At 39.6% G+C, this 25,156-nt stretch overlaps 1 protein-coding gene across 1 annotated transcript; it reads right to left on the bottom strand.

Moving 5' to 3' along the window:
* Positions 1 to 1,320: 1,320 nt before the first annotated feature.
* Positions 1,321 to 1,947, bottom strand: LOC140176941 (uncharacterized). The gene has a single exon (XM_072208571.1). The coding sequence runs from the start codon at positions 1,945 to 1,947 to the stop codon at positions 1,321 to 1,323; it is 627 nt and encodes a 208-aa protein (XP_072064672.1).
* Between the last annotated feature and the right edge of the window lie 23,209 nt (positions 1,948 to 25,156).

Raw genomic sequence — 25,156 nt, 5'->3', positions numbered from 1 at the left:
TGTGTGTGCTTGAAAATAAGGTCATAGCCGTCGTGAGGCTACTACTAAGGAGTATGCAAACTTTTCAAGTTTTTGATACTTTAGTTCAGGGCCTTGTAGAAATTTACTGGTGAAGTACACAAGATGCTGCCCGACCTCATCTTCCCATATTAGAGCTGATGCTACATCTTTGTCTGCTACTGACAGATACAGGACGAGTTCTTCCCCGACTATGGGTCGAGTCAGAATTGGAGGTTGGCTCAAAAACCTTTTGAACTCCTGGAATGCTTATTCACATTCCGGAGTCCATTTGAACTAGCATCCTTTTCTTAGTAGAGAGAATAGTGGAAGGGATCTTAGTGCTGATCCTGCCAGAAACCTGGAAAGGGCAGCAAGTCGGTCGTTCAATTGTTGAACCTCTTTCAGGCAAGTCGGGCTTTTCATTTCTTGAATAGCTTTGCACTTGTCGGGATTTCTTCGATCCCCCTTTGTGTTAGCATGAACCCTAGAAATTTTCCAGCCTCCACCGGGAAGGTACATTTTGTGGAATTTAGTTTCATCCCTTGTAACCTTACGGTGTTGAAAACTTGCGAGAGATCTGTCAAGAGGTCGGTTTTCTCCTTGGTTTTTACTAGCATGTCATCCACGTAGACCTTCACTAAGTTTTCGAGGTGGGGCGTGAACACCTTATTCATCAACCTTTGGTATTTGGCCCCAGCATTTTTCAATCCAACAGGCATGACCATATAGCAGTAGTTCACTCTGGGTGTGATAAATGAGATTTTTTCTTCATCTGGTTTATACATCGAGATTTGATTGTATCCCGAGTAGGCATCCATAAACGACAAGTATTGATGCCCTGAGCTCGCGTCTACTAGAGTATCGATACTGGGAAGTGGATATGGGTCTTTGGGGCATGCCTTGTTCAGGTCAGTGTAATCGACGCACATCCTCCACTTGCCGTTTTGCTTTTTGACCAGCACTACATATGTCAGCCATGCTGGATACTTGACCTCTCTGATGAAGTCAGCCTCTAAGAGGGTTTGTACTTGCTCCTCCACCACTTGAGCTCGTTCTGGTCTGAGCTTACGCATGGGCTGCTGTACGGGTCGTGATCCGGGGTGTACTGAAAGCTTGTGAGACATGAGTTGAGGGTCTATCCCTGGCATGTCGGAAGCTTTCCAGGCGAAGAGGTCGGAATTATCTCGTAGGAGCTTTATCAGCCTCTGTTTTAAATCTCCATCTAGACTGGCTCCTATGTTGGTATTTTTCCCTTCCTCTTCTCCGATTTGAACCTCTTCAGTTTTTTCCCCGGTTGCGGCCGCAGCTCTTCTTTAGCTTTTACCCCTCGAGCTCTATGGTGTGAACTTTCTTGCCCTTTCCTCGGAGGTTCAAGCTTTCATTGTAGCACTTTCTTGCCAATTTCTGGTCTCCTCGCACCGTCGCTATTCCCTTAGGTGTTGGGAATTTCATGCAAATGTGAAGGGTTGACACCACTGCCCCGAGCCGATTTAGGGTGGTCCTACCAATTAAGGCATTATACGCCGATCCAACATCGACGACTATAAAGTCGATGCTTAGAGTTTTGGAATTTTCCCTCTTTCCAAAGGTCGTGTGGAGGGGGATGAATCCTAGTGGCTTTATTGGCATGTCTCCTAGTCCATACAGGGTATCCGGGTAAACTTTTAGCTCCCTTTCATCCAACCCTAGTTTGTCGAATGCTGGCTTGAAGAGGATATCAGTTGAGCTCCCTTTATCCACCAAGGTTCTATGGAGGTGGGCATTTTCCAGGATCATGGTTATCACCATCGGATCGTCATGCCTGGGAATGATCCCTTGCCCATCCTCTTTGGTAAATGAGATGGTTGGGAGATCGGGAGTCTCGCTCCCGACTTGGTAGACCCGCTTTAGATGTCTCTTGCGAGATAACTTGGTAAGCCCTCCTCCTCCAAGTCCCCCTGAGATCATGTGTATGTGTCTCTCTGGGGTTTGTGGTGGTGGGTCTCTTCGATCACTGTCATCTCGCTTCTTTTTCCCATGACTATCCGACCTTTCTATGAGATACCTGTCGAGCTAACCTTCTCTGGCCAGCTTTTGTATCACATTTTTGAGGTTGTAACAGTCATTTGTAGGATGGCCATACATCTTATGGTATTCACAGTAGTCGCCACGACTCCCCCTTTTTGTTCTTGATAGGCCTAGGGGTGGAAGCCTTTTGGTATGGCAAATTTCCCTATACACGTCGACTAGGGAAACTTTCAGAGGAGTATAGGAGTGATATCTCCTCGGCTTCTCTACACCGATCTCCTCTTTCTTCTTGGGCTCTCTCTCTTTCTCTTTCGCCAGGTGAGAGTGCATAGGCCGCCAACTGATGAGCGGATATTTTATACGCTTTTTGGGGGTAATTTCATGTAGATTTTAGTATGTTTTAGTTAGTTTTTAATAGATTTTTATTAGTTTTTAGGCAAAATTCATATTTCTAGACTTTACTATGAGTTTGTGTGTTTTTCTGTGGTTTCAGGTATTTTTTGGCTGAAATTGAAGAAGCTGAGCAAAAATCTGATTTAGGCTGAAAAAGGACTACTGATGCTGTTGGATTCTGACCTCTCTGCACTCGGAATGGATTTTTGGAGCTACCAGAGTCCAATTGGCGCGCTCTCAATTGGGTTGGAAAGTAGACATCCAGGGATTTCTAGAAATATATAATAGTTCATACTTTGCGCGAATATAGATGACGTAAACTGGCGTTCAACGCCAGTTCCATGTTGCAGTCTGGCGTTCAGCGCCAGAAACAGGTTGCAAGTTAAAGTTCAACACCAGAAACAGGTTACAACCTGGCGTTTAACTCCAGAAATAGCCCAGGCACGTGAGAAGCTTAAGTCTCAGCCCCAGCACACACCAAGTGGGCTCCAGAAGTGGATTTCTGCACTATCCATCTTAGTTTACTGTTTTTTTGTAAACCTAGGTTACTAGTTTAGTATTTAAACAACTTTTAGAGATTTATTTTGTATCTCATGACATTTTTAGATCTGAAATTTGTACCTTTTGGCAGCATGAGTCTCTGGTGCACGAAATTGTGATCTCTTCTTTTCACAACTCAAATAATCCCCGGTGATGAATCCAAAAACTTGGTGTTCAATACCATGTCATAGACACAACTTCGCACAACTAACCAGCAAGTGTACTGGGTCGTCCAAGTAATAAACCTTACGCGAGTAAGGGTCGATCCCACAGAGATTGTTGGTATGAATCAAGCTATGGTCACCTTGTAAATCATAGTCAGGCAAACTCAAATGGTTATGAATGATGAATAAAACATAAAGATAAAGATAGAGATACTTATGTAATTCATTGGTGGGAATTTCAGATAAGCATATGAAGATGCTTTGTCCCTTCCGTCTCTCTGCTTTCCTACTGTCTTCATCCAATCCTTCTTACTCCTTTCCATGGCAAGCTGTATGTAGGGTTTCACCGTTGTCAGTGGCTACCTCCCATCCTCTCAGTGAAAATGTTCAACACACCGTGTCACGGCACGGCTATTCATCTGTCGGTTCTCAATCAGGTTGGAATAGAATCCAATGATTCTTTTGCGTCTGTCACTAACGCCCAGCCTTCAGGAATTTGAAGCTCGTCACAGTCATTCAATCATTGAATCCTACTCAGAATACCACAGACAAGGTTTAGACCTTCCGGATTCTCTTGAATGCAGTCATCAATCCTAGCTTATACCACGAAGATTTCAGTTAAAGAATCCAAGAGATATCCACCCAATCTAAGGTAGAACGGAGGTGATTGACAGTCACACGTTCATAGGTGAGAATGATGATGAGTGTCACGGATCATCACATTCATCAAGTTGAAGAACAAGTGATATCTTAGAACAAGAACAAGCGGAATTGAATAGAAGAACAATAGTAATTGCATTAATACTCGAGGTACAGCAGAGCTCCACACCTTAATCTATGGTGTGTAGAAACTCCACCGTTGAAAATACATAAGAACAAGGTCTAGGCATGGTCGTGAGGCCAGCCCCATGATCTAAGATAGCATAAAACTCGAAGATAGCTACCAAGATGATAATACAATAGTAAAAGGTCCTATTTATAGAGAACTAGTAGCCTAAGGTTTACAAAGATGACATAAAAATCCACTTCCGGGCCCACTTGGTGTGTGCTTGGGCTGAGCATTGAAGCATTTTCGTGTAGAGACTTCTCTTGGAGTTAAACGCCAGCTTTTATGCCAGTTTGGGCGTTTAACTCCCATTCTTGTGCCAGTTCCGGCGTTTAACGCTGGGAATTCTGATGGTGACTTTGAACGCCAGTTTGGGCCATCAAATCTTGGGCAAAGTATGAACTATCATATATTGCTGGAAAGCCCAGGATGTCTACTTTCCAACGATGTTGAGAGCGCGCCAATTGGGCTTCTGTAGCTCCAGAAAATCTACTTCGAATGCAGGGAGGTCAGAATCCAACAACATCTGCAGTCCTTTTTAGTCTCTGAATCAGATTTTTGCTCAAGTCCCTCAATTTCAGCCAGAAAATACCTGAAATCACAGAAAAACACACAAACTCATAGTAAAGTCCAGAAAAGTGAATTTTAACTAAAAACTAATAAAAATATACAAAAAACTAACTAAAACATACTAAAAACATACTAAAAACAATGCCAAAAAGCGTACAAATTATCCGCTCATCACAACACCAAACTTAAATTGTTGCTTGTCCCCAAGTAACTGAAAATCAAATAAGATAAAAAGAAGAGAATATACAATGAATTCTAAAAACATCTATGAAGATCAGTATTAATTAGATGAGCGGGGCTTTTAGCTTTTTGCCTCTGAATAGTTTTGGCATCTCACTCTATCCTTTGAAATTCAGAATGATTGGCTTCTTTAGGAACTCAGAATCCAGATAGTGTTATTGATTCTCCTAGTTGAGTATGATGATTCTTGAACACAGCTACTTATTGAGTCTTGGCCGTGGCCCAAAGCACTCTGTCTTCCAGTATTACCACCGGATACATACATGCCACAGACACATAATTGGGTGAACCTTTTCAGATTGTGACTCAGCTTTGCTAGAGTCCCCAATTAGAGGTGTCCAGGGTTCTTAAGCACACTCTTTTTGCCTTGGATCACAACTTTATTTCTTTCTTTTTCTCTTTTTTTCGTTTTCTTTTCTCCCTCTTTTTTTCGTTTTTCGCCTTCTCTTTTTTTTTTTGTATTCACTGCTTTTTCTTGCTTCAAGAATCATTTTTAAGATTTTTCAGATCCTCAGTAACATGTCTCCTTTTTCATCATTCTTTCAAGAGCCAACATTCATGAACCACAAATTCAAAAGACATATGCACTGTTTAAGCATACATTCAGAAAACAAAAATATTGCCACCACATCAAAATAATTAAACTGTTATAAAATTCAAAATTCATGCAATTCTTCTCTTTTTCAATTAAGAACATTTTTCATTTAAGAGAGGTGATGGATTCATAGGACATTCATAACTTTAAGGCATAGACACTAAGACACTAATGATCACAAGACACAAGCATAGCTAAACATAAGCATAATTTTCGAAAAACAGAAAAATAAAGAACAAGGAAATTAAAGAACGGGTCCACCTTAGTGATGGCGGCTTGTTCTTCCTCTTGAAGCTCTTATGGAGTACTTGAGCTCCTCAATGTCTCTTCCTTGTCTTTGTTGCTCCTCCCTCATGATTCTTTGATCTTCTCTAATTTCATGGAGGAGAATGGAGTGTTCTTGGTGCTCCACCCTTAGTTGTCCCATGTTGGAACTTAATTCTCCTAGGGAGGTGTTTAGTTGCTCCCAATAGTTTTGTGGAGGAAAGTGCATCCCTTGAGGCATCTCAGGGATTTGATGATGAGAGGGGTCTCTTGTTTGCTCCATCCTCTTCTTAGTAATGGGCTTGTCCTCATCAATGGGGATGTCGCCTTCTATGTCAACTCCAACTGAATAACAGAGGTGACAAATGAGATGAGGAAAGGCTAACCTTGCCAAGGTAGAGGACTTGTCCGCCACCTTATGAAGTTCTTGAGCTATAACCTCATGAACTTCTATTTCTTCTCCAATCATGATGCTATGAATCATGATAGCCCGGTCTATAGTAACCTCGGACTGGTTGCTAGTGGGAATGATTGAGCGTTGGATAAACTCCAACCATCCCCTAGCCACAGGCTTGAGGTCATGCCTTCTCAGTTGAACCGGCTTCCCTCTTGAATCACTCTTCCATTGGGCGCCCTCTTCACAAATGACTGTGAGGACTTGGTCCAACCTTTGATCAAAGTTGACCCTTCTAGTGTAAGGATGTTCATCTCCTTGCATCATGGGCAAGTTGAATGCCAACCTTACATTTTTCGGACTAAAATCCAAGTATTTCCCCCGAACCATAGTAAGCCAATTCTTTGGGTCCGGGTTCACACTTTGATCATGGTTCTTGGTGATCCATGCATTGGCATAGAACTCTTGAACCATTAAGATTCCGACTTGTTGAATAGGGTTGGTAAGAACTTCCCAACCTCTTCTTCGGATCTCATGTCGGATCTCCGGATATTCACTCTTTTTGAGTTTGAAAGGGACCTCGGGGATCACCTTCTTCAAGGCCACAACTTCATAGAAGTGGTCTTGATGCACCCTTGAGATGAATCTCTCCATCTCCCATGACTCGGAGGTGGAAGCTTTTGCCTTCCCTTTCCTCTTTCTAGAGGTTTCTCCGGCCTTGGATGCCATAAATGGTTATGGAAAAACAAAAAGCAATGCTTTTACCACACCAAACTTAAAAGGTTTGCTCGTCCTTGAGCAAAAGAAGAAAGAAGGGAGTAGATGAAGAAGAAATGAAGGGGATAGAGATGGCTTTGTGGTTCGGCCAAAGGGGGAGAAGTAGTGTTTAGGTTGCGTGAAAATGAAGGAGTGAAGATGGGTTTATATAGGAGTGGAGAGAGGGGTAGGGTTCGGTTATGGGAGGGTGGGTTTGAGAGGGAAAGTGTTTTGAATTTGAATGGTGAGGTAGGTGGGGTTTTATGAAGGATGGATGTGAGTGGTGAGGAGAAAGATAGGATTTGATAGGTGAAGGGTTTTTGGGAAGAGGTATTGAGGTGATTGGTGAATGGGTGAAGAAGAGAGAGAGTGGTGGGGTAGGTAGGGATCCTGTGGGGTCCACAGATCCTGAGGTGTCAAGGAAAAGTCATCCCTGCACCAAGTGGCGAGCAAAATTGCTCTTCGTGCCAATTCTGGCGTTAAACGCCGGGCTGGTGCCCATTTCTGGCGTTTAACGCCAACTTCTTGCCCTTTTCTGGCGTTTAACACCAGTCTGGTGTCCCTTTCTGGCGTTAAACGCCCAGAATGGTGCCAGACTGGGCGTTAAACGCCCATCTGCTAGCCTTACTAGCGTTTAAACACCAGCAAGATCTTCCTCTAGGGTGTGCTGTTTTTCTTTCTATTTTTCATTCTGTTTTTTCTTTTTTTAATTGATTTTGTGACTTCTCATGATCATCAACCTATAGAAAACATAAAATAACAAAGAAAAATAGATAAAATATAATAAGATTGGGTTGCCTCCCAACAAGCGCTTCTTTAATGTCAGTAGCTTGACAGTGGGCTCTCATGGAGCCTCACAGATGCTCAGAGCAATGTTGGAACCTCCCAACACCAAACTTAGAGTTTGAATGTGGGGGTTCAACACCAAACTTAGAAGTTGGTTGTGGCCTCCCAACACCAAACTTAGAGTTTGACTGTGGGGGCTCTGTTTGACTCTGTTTTGAGAGAAGCTCTTCATGCTTCCTCTCCATGGTGACAGAGGGATATCCTTGAGCCTTGAACACAAAGGATTCTTCATTCACTTGAATGATCAATTCTTCTCTATCAACATCAATCACAGCCTTTGCTGTGGCTAGGAAGGGTCTGCCAAGGATGATGGATTCATCCATGCACTTCCCAGTCTCTAGGACTATGAAATCAGCAGGGATGTAATGGTCTTCAACTTTTACCAGAACATCCTCTACAAGTCCATAAGCTTGTTTTCTTGAGTTGTCTGCCATCTCTAGTGAGATTTTTGCAGCTTGCACCTCAAAGATCCCTAACTCCATTACAGAGAGAGGCATGAGGTTTACACTTGACCCTAGGTCACACAAGGCCTTCTTGAAGGTCATGGTGCCTATGGTACAAGGTATTGAAAACTTCCCAAAATCCTGTCTCTTTTGAGGCAGTTTCTGCCTAGACAAGTCATCCAGTTCTTTGGTGAGCAAGGGGGTTCATCCTCCCAAGTCTCATTGCTAAATAACTTGTTATTTAGCTTCATGACTGCTCTAAGGTATTTAGCAACTTGCTCTTCAGTGACATACTCATCCTCTTCAGAGGAAGAATACTCATCAGAGCTCATGAATGGCAGGAATAAATCCAATGGAATCTCTATGGTCTCAGTAGGAGCCTCAGATTCCCATGGTTCCTCATTAGGGAACTCATTGGAGGCCAGTGGACGTCCATGGAGGTCTTCCTCAGTGGCGTTCACTGCCTCTCCCTCCTCTCCAAATTCGGCCATGTTGATGGCCTTGCACTCTCCTTTTGGATTTTCTTCTGTATTGCTTGGAAGAGTATTAGGAGGAAGCTCAGTAATTTTCTTGCTAAGCTGACCAACTTGTGCCTCCAAATTTCTAATGGAGGACCTTGTTTCAGTCATGAAACTTTGAGTGGTTTTGATTAGATCAGAGACCATGGTTGCTAAGTCAGAGTGGTTCTGCTTAGAACTCTCTGTCTGTTGCTGAGAAGATGATGGAAAAGGCTTGCCATTGCTAAACCTGTTTCTTCCACCAGTATTGTTGTTGAAACCTTGTTGAGGTCTCTGTTGATCCTTCCATGAGAGATTTGGATGATTTCTCCATGAAGGATTATAGGTGTTTCCATAGGGTTCTCCTATGTAATTCACCTCTTCCATTGAAGTGTTCTCAGGATCATAAGCTTCTTCTTCAGATGAAGCTTCCTTAGTACTGCTTGGTGCTTTTTGCATTCCAGACAGACTTTGAGAAATCATATTGACTTGCTGAGTCAATATTTTGTTCTGAGCCAATATGGTATTCAGAGTATCAATCTCAAGAACTCCTTTCTTCTGATTAGTCCCATTGTTCACAGGATTCCTTTCAGAAGTGTACATGAATTGGTTATTTGCAACCATTTCAATTAGTTCTTGAGCTTCTGTAGGCGTCTTCTTCAGATGAAGAGATCCTCCAGTAGAGCTATCCAAAGACATCTTCGACAGTTCAGACAGACCATCATAGAAAATACCTATGATGCTCCATTCAGAAAGCATGTCAGAAGGACACTTTCTGATTAATTGTTTGTATCTTTCCCAAACTTCATAGAGGGATTCTCCTTCCTTCTGTCTGAAGGTTTGGACTTCTACTCTAAGCTTACTCAATTTTTGAGGTGGAAAGAACTTTGCCAAGAAGGCATTGACTAGCTTTTCCCAAGAGTTCAGGCTTTCTTTAGGTTGTGAGTCCAACCATATTCTAGCTCTGTCTCTTACAGCAAAAGGGAATAGCATAAGTCTGTAGACTTCAGGGTCAACCCCATTAGTCTTGACAGTGTCACAGATTTGCAAGAATTCAGCTAAAAACTGATGAGGATCTTCCAATGGAAGTCCATGGAACTTGCAATTCTGTTGCATTAGTGAAACTAATTGAGGCTTAAGCTCAAAGTTGTTTGCTCCAATGGCAGGGATAGAGATGCTTCTCCCATAGAAGTCGGGAGTAGGTGCAGTAAAGTCACCCAGCACCTTCCTTGCATTGTTGGCATTGTTGTTGTTTTCGGCTGCCATGAGTTCTTCTTCTTTGAAGATTTCTGTTAGGTCCTCTACAGAGAATTGTGCCTTAGCTTCCCTTAGCTTTCGCTTCAAGGTCCTTTCAGGTTCAGGATCAGCCTCAACAAGAATGCTTTTGTCTTTGCTCCTGCTCATATGAAAGAGAAGAGAACAAGAAAAAATGGAATCCTCTATGTCACATTATAGAGATTCCTTGAGGTGTCAGATGAAAAGAAAAATAGAAGGAAGAGGTAGAAAATTCGAACTTATCAAGAAAGATGGAGTTCGAATTGTGCATTAAGGAATAGTGTTAGTCCATAAATAGAAGGATGTGAGAAGATGGGAAGAAATTTTCGAAAATTAAGTAAATGATTTTAAAAACATTTTGAAAAACTTTAATTGATTTTCGAAAACCAAGATTGAGAAAGAAGTAAAGTGATTTTTGAAAAAGATTTTGAAATTAGAAATCAAAAAGATTTGATTGAGAACTATTTTGAAAAAGATGTGGTTAAGAAGATATGATTGGTTTTAAAAAAAATGTGATTGAGAAGATATGATTTGAAAAACATTTAAAAAGATTTGATTTTAAAAATTAATAACTTGGCTAACAAGAAAAGATATGATTCAAACATTAAACCTTTCTCAACAGAAAAGGCAACATACTTGAAATGTTGAATCAAATCATCAATTGATAGCAAGTATCCTTGAAAATGGAAAGAAATTGATTTTGAAAAAGATTTGATTGAAAAGATATGATTTGAGAAAGATTTGATTGTGAAAAATTTTGAAAACCTGAAAAAAAAAATTGAATTGAAAACAAAATCTTCCCTCTTGTGCCATCCTGGCGTTAAACGCCCAAACTACTACCCTTTTGGGCGTTAAACGCCCAGCCAGGCACCCTGGCTGGCATTTAAACGCCAGTTTGCCCTTCTTCACTGGGCATTTTGAACGCCCAGCTTTTTCTGTGTGATTCCTCTGCTGAATGTTCTGAATCTTCAATTCCCTGTATTATTCACTTGAAAAGACACAAATTAAAAATATTTTTGGATTTTTAATAATCAAAATGTAACTAAAATCAAATAACAATACATGCAAGACACCAAACTTAGTAGTTTGTATACTACTGACACTAACAAAATGAGAATGCACATGAGGAACATAAATACTCAAGTCAAGAGAATTTAAAGATTAGAGCAAGTAAGTCATCAAGAACAACTTGAAGATCACTGAAGACACATGAAAAATGCATGCAATTGACACCAAACTTAACATGAGACTCTAGACTCAAACAAGAAATATTTTTGGATTTTATGATTTTGTAAATTTTTATTTTTTGGATTTTTCGAAAATTAAGTGAAGAAGAAAATAAAGATATCAAAATTCTTAATGAGAATTCCAGGAATCATGCAATGTGAGTCTAAAGCTTCAGTCTAAAGAAATTAGACATGACTGAACAAGCTTTAGCAGGATATTGCATTCAAGAGCTAAATTGATGAAGATCAATCAGCTTTGGTGATGATAAGAACATCACCTTGAAACCCTAGAATTCATTCTTAAGAACTCTGAAGAAAAATACCTAATCTAAGCAACAAGATGAACCGTCAGTTGTCCATACTCGAACAATCCCCGGCAACGGCGCCAAAAACTTGGTGCACGAAATTGTGATCTCTTCTTTTCACAACTCAAATAATCCCCGGTGATGAATCCAAAAACTTGGTGTTCAATACCATGGCATAGACACAACTTCGCACAACTAACCAGCAAGTGTACTGGGTCATCCAAGTAATAAACCTTATGCGAGTAAGGGTCGATCCCACAGAGATTGTTGGTATGAATCAAGCTATGGTCACCTTGTAAATCTTAGTCAGGCAAACTCAAATGGTTATGAATGATGAATAAAACATAAAGATAAAGATAGAGATACTTATGTAATTCATTGGTGGGAATTTCAGATAAGCGTATGAAGATGCTTTGTCCCTTCTGTCTCTCTGCTTTCCTACTGTCTTCATCAAATCCTTCTTACTCCTTTCCATGGCAAGCTGTATGTAGGATTTCACCGTTGTCAGTGGCTACCTCCCATCCTCTCAGTGAAAATATTCAACGCACCCTGTCACGGCACGGCTATTCATCTGTCGGTTCTCAATCAGGTTGGAATAGAATCCAGTGATTCTTTTGCATCTGTCACTAACGCCCAGCCTTCAGGAGTTTGAAGCTCGTCACAGTCATTCAATCATTGAATCCTACTCAGAATACCACAGACAAGGTTTAGACCTTCCGGATTCTCTTGAATGCAGTCATCAATCCTAGCTTATACCACGAAGATTCCGGTTAAAGAATCCAAGAGATATCCACCCAATCTAAGGTAGAACGGAGGTGATTGACGGTCACACGTTCATAGGTGAGAATGATGATGAGTGTCATGGATCATCACATTCATCAAGTTGAAGAACAAGTGATATCTTAGAACAAGAACAAGCGGAATTGAATAGAAGAACAATAGTAATTGCATTAATACTCGAGGTACAGCAGAGCTCCACACCTTAATCTATGGTGTGTAGAAACTCCACCATTGAAAATACATAAGAACAAGGTCTAGGCATGGCCGTGAGGCCAGCCCCATGATCTAAGATAGCATAAAACTCGAAGATAACTACCAAGATGATAATACAATAGTAAAAGGTCCTATTTATAGAGAACTAGTAGCCTAAGGTTTACAAAGATGACATAAAAATCCACTTCCGAACCCACTTGGTGTGTGCTTGGGCTGAGCATTGAAGCATTTTCATGTAGAGACTTCTCTTGGAGTTAAATGCCAGCTTTTATGCCAGTTTGGGCATTTAACTCCCATTCTTGTGCCAGTTCCGGCGTTTAACGCTGGAAATTCTGATAGTGACTTTGAACGCCGGTTTGGGCCATCAAATCTTGGGCAAAGTATGGACTATCATATATTGCTGGAAAGCCCAGGATGTCTACTTTCCAACACCATTGAGAGCGCGCCAATTTGGCTTCTGTAGCTCCAAAAAATCCACTTCGAGTGCAGGGAGGTCAGAATCCAACAGCATCTGCAGTCCTTTTTAGTCTCTGAATCAGATTTTTGCTCAAGTCCCTCAATTTCAGCCAGAAAATACCTGAAATCACAGAAAAACACACAAACTCATAGTAAAGTCCAGAAAAGTAAATTTTAACTAAAAACTAATAAAAATATACTAAAAACTAACTAAAACATACTAAAAACAGTGCCAAAAAGCGTACAAATTATCCTCTCATCAGTCTCTAAACCCCATTGTTGGGGGTGAGGAGCTCTGCAGTGTCTCGATGAATTAATGCAATTATTTCTGTTTTCCATTCAAACACGCTTGTTCCTATCTAAGATGTTCATTCGTGCTTCACTATGAAGAAGGTGATGATCCGTGACACTCATCACCTTCCTCAATATATAAATGTGTGCCTGACAACCACCTCCGTTCTACATCAGATTGAATGAGTGTCTCTTAGATTTCTTAATCAGAATCTTCGTGGTATAAGCTAGAATTGATGGCGGCATTCATGAGAATCCGAAAAGTCTAAACCTTGTCTGTGGTATTCCAAGTAGGATTCAAGGATTGAATGACTGTGAGGAGCTTCAAACTCGCGATTGTTGGGCATGATGACAAACGCAAAAGAATCAATGGACTCTATTCCAACATGATCGAGAACCAACAGATGATTAGCCGTGCTGTGACAGAGCATTTGGACCATTTTCACTGAGAGGATGGGAAGTAGCCATTAACAACGGTGACACCCTACATACAGCTTGCCATGGAAGGAACTTTGCACTTTTGCATGTAAGAAAGTATTATGTTGCAGGAATTTAGAGGACACAGCATCTCCAAAACTCCAACATATTCTCCATAATCGCGTACGATTATTTATTTTGTGCTCTTTTATTTTTCGTAATTTAAACTGATAATTATAATTGATATCCTGACTAAGAATTACAAGATAACTACAACCTGCTTCAAGCCAACAATCTCCGTGGGATTCGACCCTTACTCACGTAAGGTATTACTTGGACGACCCAGTGCACTTGCTGGTCATTTGTGCGGATTGCAAAAGTGTGATTGCAATTTCGTGCACCAAGTTTTTGACGCCGTTGTTGGGAATTGTTTGAGTTTGAACAACTAAAGGTTTATTTTGTTGCTTAGATTAGGAATAAATTATTGATACTATAGAGTCATTAAATCTAAGTCCTTTATTTTCTTTTCAAAAAATTTTTTTTTCAAAAATATTATTTTTCCTATTAATTTTTAATTTTTCTGTGAGTTTAGTTTTATATTTTAAGTTTGGTGTCAATTGCACATTTTATATTTTCCTTTAAATTTTTGAATTTGTGTTCTTTATTCTTCCTTGATCTTCAAGTTGTTCTTGTTTATTTTTCTTGTTTGATCTTTAGTTTTTCTTGTTCCGTGTCTTTTCTTGTTTTTCTTGTGCTTTTTCAAAACATTAGTTTTCGAAAAAAATTTATTTTTAGTTATTAAAAATACTTCTTTAAAACAAGTGTTACCTTTACAGCTCAATTGGCTAGAGTGTTGGTTTATGATCTTGGTAATTGGGTATTATTTTTAAAAATCTTTTTTTTTCGAAAATAATTTCTCTTTGATTGAATCTTGTGCCAAATTTAAGTTTGGTGTTTTCTTGTTAATCTTTCTTTAATTTTCGAAAATTTTATTTTGGTTTTCTAAAAATTTTAAGTTTGGTGTTCTTTCTTTTGTTTTTGGTGTTCTTGTGAATCTTCAAGGTGCTCTTGAGTCTTTCTTGTGTTTTGATCTTAAAATTTTTAAGTTTGGTGTTCCTTGGTATTTTCCCTCCAAAATTTTCGAAAACAAGGAGCATTAAATCTAAAAATTTTAAGTCTTGTGTCTTTTGTGTATTTTTCTCTTTCATCATAAAATTCAAAATTCAAAAAAATATCTTTTCTAACTATTTTTAAGGCATATTTTTGAATTTTTTTTATATAAAAATTTCAGATTTCAATTTCAAAAATATCCTAACCACTTTCTCTCTCCTCACTTTTTCGAAAATCTTCATAAAATATTTTTAAATTTTTATTATTTTTAATTTTTAATTTTCTTTTTTTATTTATTTTATTTTATTTTTATTTTGGTTTTTATTTTATTTTATTTTATTATTTCAAAAATTAATTTTTTATATATAATAAATTAAATTAAATAAATCCAAGTCATCTCCCTTTCTCCATCATGAACCTAAGTGGAAATGAACAGTCCAGAAGGACTCTGGGGTCATATACTAACCCCACTACTGCTTCATATGGGAGTAGTATATGTATACCCTCCATTAGAGTTAGTAGTTTTGAGTTGAATCCTCAGCTCATTATCATAGTGCAGCAAAGTTGCCAGTATTCCGGTCTTCTACAAGAAGAACCTACAGAGTTTCTGGCACAGTTTTTATAAATTACTGATACAGTACATGATAAGGAAGTAGATCAGGATGTCTACAGATTGTTACTGTTTCCATTTGCTGTAAAATACCAAGCTAAGAGGTGGTTAAATAACCAACCTAAGGACAGCATAAAGGCATGGAAACAGCTGTCAGAAAAATTTCTGAATCACTATTTTCCTCCAAAACGAATGACACAGCTAAGGCTGAGCATCCAAGACTTCAAACAAGGAGATAATGAATCTCTTTATGATGCTTGGGAGAGATACAGAGAGATGCTAAGAAAATGCCCCTCTGAAATATTTTCGGAGTGGGTGCAGTTAGACATCTACTACTATGGGCTTACAGAAAGAGCTTAGATTTCTCTAGAACACCCAGCTGGTGGATCTATACACATGAGAAAGACAATAGAAGAAGCTCAAGAGCTCATTGATACAGTTGCCAGAAATCAGCATCTGTACCTAAGCAGTGAATCTTCCATGAAAGAAGAGGCTAAAACAGTAACTGCTGAACTCAGTCCTGCAGATCAAGCTACTGAATTCAATCATCAATTAGACTTTCTAACAAAATAGTTAGCCGAATTCAAGGAGATATTACAAGAAACAAGAATGGCTAATATGAATATGGAAGTACAGTTGAAGCAAACAGAACAGCAACTATCAAAACAAATAACAGAAGAGTGCCAAGCATTTCAATTAAGAAGTGGAAAAACATTAAATACCTCACTTCAAGATAGCAGGAAGCCAAGAAATGAGCAAACCACCCAAAATCCATCTGAGGACAGTAAGAGCCCAGAAAGGAATAATTCTGGCGCTCAAACACCAGTAAATGGGTGGGAAGCTGGCGTTGAACGCCCAACCCATGCTCAATCCTGGCGTTCAATGCCAGAAACAAGCAAGGAGTTGGTGTTGAACGCCCAAAAGAAGCACAGTTCTGGCGTTCAAACGCCAGAAACAGGTAAGGAGTTGGCGTCTAACACCACTCCAGCTTCCACCCCTGGCATTCAAATGCGAGTGGGGGATCAGACACATATAAGTGCTGATAATAACCCTTCTAAAAAGGTGTCCCAACCTACATCTGTAGGCAATAAACCTGCAGCAACTAAGGTGGAGGAATACAAAGCCAAAATGCCTTATCCTCAAAAGTTTACCTCACTGAAGAATGCAGTACCGTCATTCTAAAAAGCTTACCTGAGAAGCTTAAAGATCCCAGAAGCTTTATGATACCATGCACATTAAAGGGTACTTGTACCAAGCAAGCTCTATGTGATCTTGGGGCAAGTATCAACCTAATACCTGCATCTACTATCAAAAATCTTGGGTTGACTGAAGAAGTCAAACCAACCCGGATATGTCTCCAACTTGCTGATGGCTCCATTAAATACCCATCAGGCGTGATTGAAGACATGATTGTCATGGTTGGGCCATTCCCCTTTCCTACTGACTTTGTGGGGCTGGAAATGGAGGAGCACAAGAGTGCAACTCTCATTCTAGGAAGACCTTTCCTAGCAACTGGCCAAACCCTTATTGACGTCCAAAAAGGGGAAGTAACCCTGAGAGTCAATGAAGATGAGTTCAAGTTGAATGTTGTCAAAGCTATGCAGCATCCAGACACCCCAAATGATTGCATGAGCATTGATATTATTGACTCTCTAGTAAAAGAGGTCAATATGACTGAGAGTCTTGAATCAGAGCTAGAGGACATTTTTAAAGATGTTCAGCCTGATCTGGAGGAATCAGAGAGAATAATAGAACCTCTGAAAATACCTCAGGAAGAGGAGAAACCTCCTAAACCCAAGCTCAAACTATTACCACCATCCCTGAAATATGCATTTTTGGGAGAAGGTGATACCTTCCCTGTGATCATAAGCTCTACCTTAGAGCCACAGGAAGAAGAAGCACTAATTCAAGCGCTAAGGACACACAAGACAGCTCTTGGGTGGTCCATCAGTGATCTTAAGGGCATTAGCCCAGCCAAATGCATGCACAAGATCCTATTGGAGGGTGACGCCAAGCTAGTGGTTCAACCACAAAGGCGGCTGAATCCAGCCATGAAGGAGGTGGTGCAGAAGGAGGTCACTAAATTACTACAGGCTGGGATTATTTATCCTATTTCTGATAGCTCCTGGGTAAGCCCTGTCCAAGTCGTCCCTAAGAAGGGTGGCATGACAGTGGTCCATAATGAAAAAAATGAACTGGTTCCCACAAGGACAGTTATAGGGTGGCGTATGTGTATTGATTATAGAAGGCTCAATACAGCTACCAGAAAGGATCATTTTCCTTTACCATCCATAGACCAAATGCTAGAAAGACTAGCAGGTCATGAATACTACTGCTTCCTGGATGGATATTCAGGCTATAATCAAACTACAGTAGATCCCCAGGATCAAGAGAAAATAGTATTCACATGTCAATCTGGAGTATTTACATACAGAAGGATGCCATTTGGTATGTGCGATGCACCTGCAACCTTTCAAAGGTGATGCTCTCAATTTTCTTTGATATGGTGGAAAAATTTCTAGAAGTCTTCATGGATGACTTTTCAGTATTTGGAGACTCATTCAGCTCATGTCTTGACCATCTAGCACTTGTTCTAAAGAGGTGCCAAGAGACTAACCTGGTTTTAAACTGGGAGAAATGTCACTTTATGGTGACTGAAGGAATTGTCCTTGGGCACAAAATTTCGAACAAGGGAATAGAGGTGGATCAAGCTAAGGTAGAGGTAATTGAAAAATTACCACCACCTGCCAATGTTAAGGCAATCAGAAGCTTTCTGGGGCATGCAGGATTTTATAGGAGGTTTATAAAGGATTTCTCAAAAATTGCCAAACCTCTAAGTAATCTGCTAGCTGCTGACACGCCATTTATCTTTGATAAGGAGTGTCTGCAGGCATTTGAGACTCTGAAAGCTAAATTGGTCACAGCACTAATCATCTCTGCACCAAACTGGACATTACCATTTGAACTGATGTGTAATGCCAGTGACCATGCCATTGGTGCAGTGTTGGGACAGAGGCATGACAAGCTTCTGCACGTCATTTACTACGCCAGTCGTGTTTTAAATGACGCATAGAAGAACTACACAACCACAGAAAAAGAGCTACTTGCAGTGGTTTACGCCATTGACAAGTTCAGATCCTATTTAGTGGGATCAAAAGTGATTGTGTACACTGACCATGCTGCTCTTAAATATCTACTCACAAAGCAGGATTCAAAACCCAGACTCATAAGATGGGTGTTGCTTCTGCAAGAGTTTGATATAGAAATAAGAGACAGAAAACGGACAGAGAATCAAGTAGCAGATCACCTGTCCCGAATAGAACCAGTAGAAGGGGCGTCCCTCCCTCTTACTGAGATCTCTGAAAACTTTCCGGATGAGCAACTCTTTGCCATCCAGGAAGTTCCATGGTTTGCAGACATTACAAACTACAAGGCAGTGAGATTCATACCCAAAGAGTACAGTAGGCAGCAATCAAAAAAGTTGATCACGGATGCAAAGTACTATCTTAGGGATGAACCATATCTCTTCAAGAGATGTGCAGACGGAGTAATCCGTAGATGTGTGCCTAAAGAAGAAGCACAGAAGATCCTCTGGCATTGCCATGGATCATAGTATGGAGGACATTTTGGAAGTGAGCGAACAGCCACAAGAGTCCTCTAATGTGGCTTCTACTGGCCTACTCTCTATAAAGACTCCCGAGTGTTTGTACTTAACTGTGACAATCGTCAAAGATCTGGCAATCTACCTCACAGTTATGCCATGCCTCAACAAAGGATCTTGGAGATTGAGTTATTTGATGTATGGGGTATTGACTTCATGGGGCCTTTCCCACCATCATACTCAAACACTTACCTTCTGGTGGCAGTGGATTATGTATCCAAATGGGTGGAAGCTATTGCAACACCCACTAATGACACTAAGACAGTGCTAAAATTCCACCAGAAACACATCTTCAGCAGATTTGGTACCCCTAGAGTATTAATCAGTGATTGGGGCACTCATTTCTGCAATAAACTGTTTTACTCTACTTTGGTTCGTTATGGAGTTAGCCACAGGGTAGCCACTCCATATCATCCACAGACAAATGGACAAGCTGAAGTTTCTAACAGAGAACTTAAAAGAATCCTGGAACAGACTGTGATTAACCGTAGAAGGGATTGGGCAAGAAGCTTGGATGATGCTATGTGGGCATACAGAACAGCATTCAAGACCCCTATAGGGACCTCTCCATACCAGCTTGTGTATGAAAAGGCATGTCACTTGCCAGTGGAACTAGAACATAAGGCCTACTGGGCTACTAGATTCCTAAACCTTGATGCCAAGTTAGCTGGAGAAAAACAATTGCTTCAGTTAAATGAGTTAGAGGAATTTAGACTCAATGCTTTTGAGAATTCAAAAATTTACAAAGAGAAAGCAAAAACATGGCATGATAAGAAACTGTCATCCAGAGTCTTTAAGCCAGGGCAGAAAGTTCTGCTATTTAATTCTAGGCTCAGATTATTCCCCGGGAAATTGAAATCCCGGTGGAGAGGACCATATGTGATTATAAGTGTGTCACCATATGGATACGTAGAGCTTCAGGATAATGATTCCAACAAAAAGTTCATTGTTAATGGTCAGAGAGTCAAACATTATCTTGAAAGCAATTTTGAGCAAGAATGCTCAAAATTGAGACTTGATTAAAGCTCAGTAATAGTCCAGCTAAAGACAATAAAGAAGCACTTGCTGGGAGGCAACCCAGCCATTTAAAAAGTTTATTTGTTAATTAATTGATTTTTACAGGTATATGTCAATTATCTTCAAGGTAAAATAGCAATTGCTTGAGTTCACAGAGCTATAGAAGAATTCAAAGGATAAAAATAGCAAAAAGAAGCTCACTGGTGCGAAAACACCAGTAAGAGCTGTTTTGGGCGTTCAATGCCAGAAAGAAGCATCTTCTGGGCGTTGAACGCCAGAAAGAAGCACCTTCTGGGCGTTGAATGCCAGAAAGAAGCACCTTCTGGGCCTTCAACGCCAGAATTACAGCATCCTCGGCGTTCAGAAAAACTCCCAGTGACAAATGAGTTCCTGGCGTTCAACGCCAGAAAAAAGCAACAGCTGGGCGTTGAACGCCCAGGAGAAGCTGCACATGGGCGTTAAACGCCCAAAACATGCAGCGTTTGGGCGTTTAACGCCAGGATTGTGGGGAGGAGGTAATTTCGTTTTCAATTCAAATTTTTTCCAATTTTCATGTTTCAATTCATGATTTCTTGCATAAACATGTTACAAACTCTCATCTTTCAACTTCAATTTCAAAAAATTTTTAATCCTAAACATATTTCTTGATTTTTCTTTAATTTCTTTTCAAATCTTTTTCAAAACTCATCTATCTTTTTGAATTCTTTTGAAATCTTTTTAATTTCTTCTCATATCTTTTTCAACTCATCATATCTTTTGAATTTTGAAATTGCCTCTCCTTCTATTCCTCTCCTTTCCTTTCTTTTGCTTGAGAACAAGCAAACCTCTAAGTTTGGTGTGATTTGCCATGATCATTGAGCTAAAACTCATCAAGATCATGGCACCTAAGGGAACAGGAAGAGCAAGGATGTGACTTGAAGGAACTGAAGCGTCAGAAATTATCTCTTGAAGGATCAAGCACCCCACAGACTAGAGGAACACCCACTTTCCAAAATAAAGGTTGTTGAGTCCTAATCTTTGCCTTAACTCTGTGATAACTATTTTTATTAGGAATTTACCTTAGAAGTTATATATTAGTAGTAGTAATTAGTATCTCTATTTTGATTTTATTTCCAATTAAGTTATAATTTATTTTTCTCATCATCATCAAACATAAATAAAATAGTAGATTTTTAGAATAAAGAGGCAATTTAATTTTTTTCGAGTTCTTAATAAGGAAAATTCTAATTATTTATATGTGGTGGCAATACTTTTTGTCTTCTGAATGCTTGAACAGTGCATATTTTTTATATTGAATTTTATGAATGTTAAAATTATTGGCTCCTGAAAGAATGATGAACAAGAGAAATGTTATTGATGATTTGAAAAATCATGAAATTGATTCTTGAAGCAAGAAAAAGCAGTGAAAAACAAGCTTGCAAAAAAAAGCAAAAGAGGTAGAAAAAGCCAATAGCCCTTTAAACCAAAAAGCAAGGGTGAAAAGGATCCAAGGCTTTGAGCATCAATAGATAGGAGGGCCCAAGGAAATAAATCCAGGCCTAAGCGGCTAAATCAAGCTGTCTCTAACCATGTGTTTGTGGCATGCAGGTCCAAGTGAAAGACTTGAGACTGAGTGGTTAAAGTCGTGATCCAAATCAAAAGAGTGTGCTTAAGAACTCTGGACACCTCTAATTGGGGACTATAGTAAACCTAAGTCACAATCTAAAAAGGTTCACCTAGTTATGTGTCTGTGGCATTTATGTATCCGGTGGTAATACTGGAAAACAAAGTGCTTAGGGCCACGGCCAAGACTCATAAAGTAGCTGTGTTCAAGAATCAACATACTAAACTAGGAGAATCAATAATACTATCTGAATTCTGAGTTCCTATGGATGCCAATTATTCTGAATTTCAAAGGATAAAATGAGATGCCAAAACTGTTCAGAAGCAAAAAGCTACTAGCCCCGCTCATCTAATTAGAATCTGAGCTTCACTTAAAACTCTGAGATATTATTTCTTCTTAATTTCTTTTTATCTTATTTTATTTATCTATTTGTTTGGGAACAAGCAACAGATTAAGTTTAGTGTTGTGATGAGCGGATATTTTATACGCTTTTGGGAGTAATTTCATGTAGATTTTAGTATGTTTTAGTTAGTTTTTAATAGATTCTTATTATTTTTTAGGCAAAATTCATATTTTTGGACTTTACTATGAGTTTGTGTGTTTTTCTGTGGTTTCAGGTATTTTCTGGCTGAAATTGAAGGAGCTGAGCAAAAATCTGATTTAGGCTGTAAAAGGACTGCTGATGCTATTGGATTCTGACCTCTCTGCACTCGAAATGAATTTTTTAGAGCTACAAGAGTCCAATTGGCGCGCTCTTAATTGGGTTGAAAAGTAGACATCCAGGGCTTTCCAGCAATATATAATAGTCCATATTTTGCACGAAGATAGATGACGTAAACTGGCGTTCAACGCCAGTTCCATGTTGTAGTCTGGCGTTCAGCGCCAGAAACAGGTTGCAAGTTGGAGTTCAACGCCAGAAACAGGTTACAACCTGGCGTTCAACTCCAGAAATAGCCCAGGCACGTGAGAAGCTTAAGTCTCAGCCCCAGCACACACCAAGTGGGCTCCAGAAGTGGATTTCTGCACTATCCATCTTAGTTTACTGATTTTTTGTAAACCTAGGTTACTAGTTTAGTATTTAAACAACTTTTAGAGATTTATTTTGTATCTCATGACATTTTTAGATCTGAAATTTGTACCTTTTGGCAGCATGAGTCTCTAAACCCCATTGTTGGGGGTGAGGAGCTCTGCAGCGTCTCGATGAATTAATGCAATTATTTCTATTTTCCATTCAAACACACTTGTTCCTATCTAAGATGTTCATTCGTGCTTCACTATGAAGAAGGTGATGATCCGTGACACTCATCACCTTCCTCAATCTATGAACGTGTGCCTGACAACCACCTCCGTTCTACATCAGATTGAATGAGTATCTCTTAGATTTCTTAATCAGAATCTTCGTGGTATAAGCTAGAATTGATGGCGGCATTCATGAGAATCCAGAAAGTCTAAACCTTGTCTGTGGTATTCCAAGTAGGATTCAAGGATTGAATGACTATAACGAGCATCAAACTCGTGATTGTTAGGCGTGATGACAAATGCAAAAGAATCAATGGACTCTATTCCGACATGATCAAGAACCAACAGATGATTAGTCGTGCTATGACAGAGCATTTGGACCATTTTCACTGAGAGGATGGGAAGTAGCCATTGACAATGGTGACACCCTACATACAGCTTGCCATGGAAGGAACTTTGCACTTTTGCATGTAAGAAAGTATTATGTTGCAGGAATTCAGAGGACACAACATCTCCAAAACTCCAACATATTCTCCATAATCGCGTACGATTATTTATTTTGTGCTCTTTTATTTTTCATAATTCAAACTGATAATTATAATTGATATCCTGACAAAGAATTACAAGATAACCATAGCCTGCTTCAAGCCAACAATCTCCGTGGGATTCGACCCTTACTCACGTAAGGTATTACCTGGACAACCCAGTGCACTTGCTGGTCAGTTGTGCGGATTGCAAAAGTGTGATTGCAATTTCGTGCACCACCAACTCGGTTCTCGTAGTCTAGTATTTTCCTCCATGTTGATGTACTTTTCAGCTCTTTTCTGTACGTCATTCAAGAAGGTAGGGTGCCTTTTTGATATGGACTGGGAAAAGGAGCCTTCCCTGAGTCCATTTACTAGGCCCATGATTACTGCCTCCGTGGGCATGTCTTGAATTTTCAAGCACGCTTTGTTGAACCTTTCCATGTAGTTTCTTAAAGGTTCTCCGACCTTTTGTTTCACGCCCAGGAGGCTCGGTGCATGTTTAACCTTGTCTTTTTGGATGGAGAACCGCATCAGGAATTTCTGCGAGAGGTCGTTGAAGCTCGTGACCGATCTTGGGGGAGGTGATGTGTGAGCATCTTTCCTATCTTTTCCTAGTGAATTTGCTTCTAATTTGTTGAGTTTAATCAAGAATTAATTATATTTTAGCCACTATGGATGCTATTTTGAGTTTTGTGCAATACTGTTTATTTTAGGTAGCATTCGGCTGGATTTGATGGAGTTTTTGTAGCACAAGAATCAAAGGAGATGGCAGCGAGGAGTGACGCGCACATGTGCCTGACGCATGCGTGTGATTTGGAGGTATCCATGGCGACGCGTGCGCGTGACTGACGCGTACGCGTGAAGTGAAGATTTGCTCAACGACGCGTGCGCGTGACTGACGCGTACGCGTGAAACGCAGAAAAGACCATCGACGCGTACGCGTGACTAACGCGTACGTGTGACACGCGCCACGTGCAGAAAATGCAGAAAAACGCTGGGGGCAATTTCTAGGCTGTTTTGACCCAGTTTACAGCCCAGAAAACACATATTAGAAGTTGCAGAATGGACAAAACAAGTGGTCCCCACCCATCAACTGAATACTTGTTAATTAATTTGAATTTAAATTCAAATCTTATTTTTAGGAAAAGATATTATTTTAGTTTTAGATAGATTTTAAATTAATTAGGATTAATTATAAAAGGAATGCCAACAGGGTGATTCCAACACAACATTATTCCATTCCAATTTACAATCCTAGTTTTCTTCTCTGAACAATGAGCAACTAATCCTTTATTGTTAAGGTTAAGAGCTCTGTCTATTATATGGATTGATTCATTTTCTCTTTCTAATTTTATTCATGTATGGATTTATAATTTAAGAATTATTTTCGCACTTTATCTTATGAATTTGGGTGGAACGGAAGTATGACTCTCTTTCTATTTGAGTTCTTGTATAACTTGGAAAAGCTCTATACTTGAACAACAGCTTGAAAACAAATTCTCCTAAATTTTAATTATCGGAATTTAACAGGATACGTGACATATAATCCTTTTATTTCTTCGGTAATTAGAGTTTTTGTGACATATAAACTAGAAATTGATTATCACCCTCTAATTGGAATTAATTGACCAAGGAATTGGCAGTTAATGAATTTTAGAGGAGACTAGGAAGGTCTAAGGAATTAAGGTCTAGTCACAAACAGTTTGCCATAAATTAAATCCTACATAATTAAATTTGTTAGTAAGAAAAGTTAATCCGGAAAAATAGATAACTTTGAAACCTTAACTGTTGTCTCCATATTTTATTCCCAACTCATTGTTGTTTGCTTTCTGAAATTCTTAATTTACTATTTAATGCTCTTTGAATACCAAAACACTCTTTTCTGTTTGTC

The sequence above is a fragment of the Arachis hypogaea genome, chromosome 2 (assembly GCF_003086295.3).
Source record: "Arachis hypogaea cultivar Tifrunner chromosome 2, arahy.Tifrunner.gnm2.J5K5, whole genome shotgun sequence".
Taxonomy (NCBI): Eukaryota; Viridiplantae; Streptophyta; class Magnoliopsida; order Fabales; family Fabaceae; genus Arachis; species Arachis hypogaea.
This window is presented reverse-complemented; position numbering and strand designations above follow the sequence as displayed.